This window comes from Chiloscyllium plagiosum, chromosome 7, assembly GCF_004010195.1.
Source record: "Chiloscyllium plagiosum isolate BGI_BamShark_2017 chromosome 7, ASM401019v2, whole genome shotgun sequence".
In the NCBI taxonomy this organism is placed as follows: Eukaryota; Metazoa; Chordata; class Chondrichthyes; order Orectolobiformes; family Hemiscylliidae; genus Chiloscyllium; species Chiloscyllium plagiosum.
In genome coordinates, this window is record NC_057716.1 from 88223867 (window position 1) to 88229123 (window position 5257).

General features: G+C 36.9%; 1 protein-coding gene across 4 annotated transcripts in view; it reads left to right on the forward strand.

The window, feature by feature from the left end:
- parp14rs3 (poly(ADP-ribose) polymerase family member 14-related sequence 3) overlaps positions 1-5257 on the forward strand; it is a 79135-nt gene that overhangs the window by 12474 nt on the left and 61404 nt on the right. For all 4 annotated transcript variants that reach the window (XM_043694150.1, XM_043694151.1, XM_043694152.1 and 1 more), the window contains exons 5-7: positions 1820-2068; positions 2270-2506; positions 3021-4549. In XM_043694150.1, the coding sequence (XP_043550085.1) occupies positions 1820-2068; positions 2270-2506; positions 3021-4549 (2015 nt within the window). The remainder of the gene's footprint in view (positions 1-1819; positions 2069-2269; positions 2507-3020; positions 4550-5257) is intronic.

A 5257-nucleotide genomic window follows, 5' to 3' on the forward strand; every position in this document is an offset into this window, starting at 1 on the left:
CTAGCTTCCCACAGAGTTTGAAGGTACACCTGATCAGGTCCTGGAAATTTATCCACTTTTATGCATTTCAAGACATCCACCACCTCTTCCTTTGTAATATGGACATTTTTCAAGATGTCACCATCTATTTACTCACATTCTGTATCTTTCATGTCCTTCTCCACAGTAAACACTGACGCAAAATACTCATTTAGTATCTGCCCCATCTCCTGGGGCTCCACACAAAGGCTGCCTTGCTGCTCTTTGAGAGGCCTTATTCTCTCCCTAGTTAACTTTTTGTCCTTTGTGTATTTATAAAAACCCTTTGGATTCTCCTTAACCTTATTTGCCAAAACTATCTCATGTCCCCTTTTTGCCCTCCTGATTTCCCTCTTAAGTATACTCTTACTGCCTTTATACTCTAAGGATTCATTCGATTTCAATGGTCTTTGGAGGACATAGGATTTCAACCAATTAGTGATTCCAGGTTTTCAGAATGATGGATTAATATCACTGCATAGAGTTTAATAATAGCCCATTGAGTGAATGTTTTTCATCCTAGTTTCAGATCTTGGGCTCAGTTTCGACATTTTCACAAATATAGTAGTTGTGGTTGCTCGCATAAGTTTTTGAGTGCCTCACATTGAGGAATTATATCTTTGCCATCCAGGACCCACATAAATTATAATGTAATAAGTGATGTAATCATTGCACTCCTTTACAATCCAAATTACACATTACTGGGGTTCATAAGTGTGGAGTAAAGTATGATTTTTGACTTCTACCTGCAACAGTTGAAAGGTTAGCTGTTGTCCGAAGTCTGAACTATTCCTGGATTTTGGCCTAATTTGAATGCATATTTGTTTGACCATCTGAGAAGACATAATGAATAGTCTTATGCCTTTTGTTAATGACAAGAATTGGGATAAGACTAAAGATCCTTAATGTACCAGTTTCATTTACATGGTAGGCTAGCTGTAATACAATATCTATTGCATTTGGCCATCCCAATGTAAATCATCCCCAAATCACTTTGTTTTGTACAGCAATAAATCTAACTCAGTCTCAAAATCATTTGCATTGCATGTAAAATCTACAAAAATCCCAGAACAGGATAATCTCATTCACAAGCTGTTGGGCTTGCTTCTGGAGAGAAGAGACAATTAAACTATATCAATAATAATGAGGTCAGCATCACGCCAAACATTCTCAGATCTGATGTAGCAACAGGGCAGAAGGAAAGCAATATTTGTTTTTGTATGGAAGGCACTCAGGGCACCAGAATTCACCAATGGTCTTTTTTAAAAAAAATTTTACTCACATGCTCAAAAGATTAAATATAAGCTGAAAAAACTGCAGATGCTGTAAATCTGAACCAAAAATAGATATTGCTGGAAAAGCTCAGCAGATCTGGCAGCATCTATTGAAGGGAAATCAGAGTTAACATTTTGGCTCGAGTGACCCTTCCTCAGAACAAAATGTTAATTCTTATTTCTCACTACAGATCTACGAGACCTGCTAAGCTTTTCCAGCAATTTCTATTTTTGCTGAACAGATTAATATGTAAGATTGATATTCTCTTATAGAATACCCTTAGTTCACAATTTGCAGCAAGCATAAATGAAGTGATGAGATTGTTCACAAAGTCATTTTAAACTTTTTCAGCATAATCTACTCTTTGTTGCCTGTTACGTTAGGTTACGGAGTGGGTTGTTTGCAACAAACAAATGGACCTGTACCATTTTGATCGAGCATTATGCTTGTTAAGAGTAATACAAGGTGAGGTACATGCAAATGTAACATTGACTGATTGTTTCGCCTTTCTGTGTTATGTTTACAGATTTGGAGAAAATAATTTCACAAAAACAGCACAAGCTGGGTGGCAAAACTCTGGATGTGCAATTATATGATAAAAAGAAAGAAGATGATAAATATGAGCCCCGAACTTTTCTTCTGAAAGGTTTTGATGTTAATTCGAGAGTAGATCATATTTCACTGTACGTTGACAGCCTGAGCAATAACACACGGCATCAGATTGAACCTTTGCAGGATGGTGAAAATGTAATGATCATATTTGAGACTGATATAGGTTAGTGTTCTTACATTTTATGAATTTTTTACAATTTTTCTTCAGTTAATAGTGATTCATTTATTTGCATTTTGGAAATGAAGCCAGTGTGATTGATGCAAGGGACTGAATGAAATGATTTCACTGAAGTCTGTGTTGCAAATTGTGAAGAATGTGGCTTTGTGCTGTAATATAGAACTTTGCCTTATGTTGCTTTATCAGACACCAACTCCTTTCTGAAGAATTGTGGTCAGAAGCCATTTGAAAACCATTATATCACTGCCCAACGTCTGGCCAAGACAAATTCGGTGCAAATAGAAGGAGTTCAGCCCAGTTTGAGTGATGATTACCTGGACTTGTACTTTTCAAATACAAATCGCAGCGGCGGTGGGGATGTCACAGAAATCATTGTTCAAAGACATGCAAAGAAAGCCATTATTCATTATCAAGATCATGAGGGTAACAGTATTTCAACATTTAAAAATTTGTATTTTATAATTCAAATGTTACATTTTTGTCTTTTCCATTACATTGTTTCTAAGTTGAAGTTTCATAATAACTTTTAATAGCTCTGATTTTAAAACAACTTGCTATTAGGTTGGCTAAGGGAATAATCACAACTGGAAAAATTGATTTATTTCCCTTTCCCATCAAAATTTCAATTCTGGCATTGATTCAGATTTCCAACTCAGTGGCAGACCCACAACGGCAGCTTAATGAAATTGCTTTCACAAACTTATGACCATGTCTGGAATCAAAGCAAAATGCTATGGTTGCTGTAAATCTGAAATAAAAACAGAAGGTGCTGAAAGTATGAAGCAGATCTGAAAGCATTTATAGAGAGGGGAACAGATCTAACCATTTTAGTTTATGAATCACCTTCAGCATGAGAGTGTGTTGTCAGTCTATAAAAGACTAGGTAAGTAGTATATTTATTAGTGCAATTTACTTTGTTTCAATTGTATTTTTGCAGTGGTAACAAGAGTTATCGAGAGGGAACATTGCCTAAAGGGTATTCAGCTGTCTGTTAACCGTTATTACCATGATCAGCAATTATCATTGTGTGTAAGTAATGATCCAAAATTCAAACTGCCTGAACAATATAGCATTTGCATCAATCCCATTCTTCTCAACTACATTGAAAAGACTCGTTACTATAAACAAGAGTTAGAAGAAATTGCGAAGAGTGTTTATTGTAACATTACCTTTGCCAACTCTGCAAATGCAAGTGAAATGATTCTGAAGCCATCTTTTGATGCAAATATATTGCTGTATTACAAAATTGCTAAGGACTGGAAGAAGCAGGCAGAAGAGGCAATTCGGAAATTCATTGAGCAATTTGACTTCAGAGACTTTCCAACAGATAAAGAATTGTGGGAAAAGGTGAAGAACAGAAGTAGGGGACTGAAAGCACCTGGCCTTGATGTTTGTTATTTTTCTGCACAAAACAAGGTCATCCTTGTTGGCAAAAAAAATAACACCTTGGAAGCTTCCAAAATCCTAGAGGGAATATTGGAAAAGGCAAGGAAAGAATTAGCTATCATAAGGAATACTGTTGAAGAGCAGATATTATTGCAATGCCTTGAGGAGTTGGAGTTTGTGCAAAGCCATGTCAAAGCCACTGTTTCCTCTGTGGAAATATCCACCTGCAAAGCTCCCCCTGCCTTAAAACTGAAAGGGCTGAAGGAAGATGTTTGCCAAGCTCTCAAAATCATCAGCCAATTTCAGTCGCAATTAGAAAGGAAACCTCTCCATCAGTCTTCATGCATTATGGATTTTATCAAGTCGTTAGACCTCAAGGAATTTGTGCAAACTCACTTCATTCAAAATGGCATAAAGGCAACATTGGTGCACGGACAATCTGTTGAGCTCTTGGCTGTCAAGGCAGATGTAAGTAAAGGGGAAGATAAAATAAAGCAACTTTTCCAGGAAATTAGGATTGACTTGACTCCACAACAAATCAAAGTCACTGAAGATGACAAGTGGAAAAGATTCTTCAATGATTTGGAAGTTGACATGAAGTCAAACAATGTAGGCTGCAGAATCAGAGAGGAGAAAAATCAAGGTGCCATATTAATTGCAGGATATTCAAACATTGTTGCTGATGTTGCAAAAATGATAAATAATTACCTGGACAATAAGAAGGTGATTACACAACTCATATCTGCCACGGTAATGCAGGTGGACTATGTGGAAAATTGCTTCACTCTTTCAGAACTACCTGAAATGCAAAGCAAAGGCATAATTATATCATATATCAGAAAGCCTTCTCCAGGTATAAAAATATCTGGTGCAGCAGAGCATATGAATAAGGCAGTTTCTGCTATTAAAGATAACTTATCACAGATTCAGTCAACAACTTATACTTACAGCAAGCCAGGAGAGGCCAGAGCTCTGTCTAAACATAAAGACATCCTAAAGGTCAAGGCCAAAGGTCATGGCTGCATGTTGTTAATTGAAACCAATGAGGACTACCAGAGTTTGACAAGTCACCCACAGCCTGTAAGTCGACACGATAAAATTACTTAAATTTATTTATTTGGTAAATGATTATACTAGTGTAAAATTCAGATGAATATTTGTGTCTTGAATATTGTTGAGTAGAATTTATAACAAGGCCCCAAACATTTATAGAATGAAGGGAGATGGCAGAACATTTTCTGATTCAGTATGTGGATATACCAACTAGAGAAGATGCAAAACTTGACCTACTCTTGGGAAATAAGGCAAGGCAGGTGACTGAGGTGTTAGTGGGGGAGCACTTTGGGGCCAGTGACCATAATTCGATTAGTTTTAAAATAGTGATGGAAAAAGATAGACCAGATCTAAAAGTTGAAGTTCTAAATTGGAGAAAGGCCAATTTTGACAGTATTAGCAAGAACTTTCAAAAGCTGATTGGGGCAGATGTTCACAGGTAAAGGGACGGCTGGAAAATGGGAAGCCTTCAGAAATGAGATAACGAGAATCCAGAGAAAGTATATTCCTGTTAGGGTGAAACGAAAGGCTGGTAGGTATAGGGAATGCTGGATGACTAAAGAAATTGAGGGTTTGGTTAAGAAAAAGAAGGAAGCATATGTCAGGTATAGACAGGATAGATCGAGTGAATCCTGAGAAGAGTATAAAGGAAATAGTATATTTAAGAGGGAAATCAGGAGGGCAAAAAGGGACATGAGATAGCGTTGGCAAATAGAATTAAGGAGAATCCAAAGG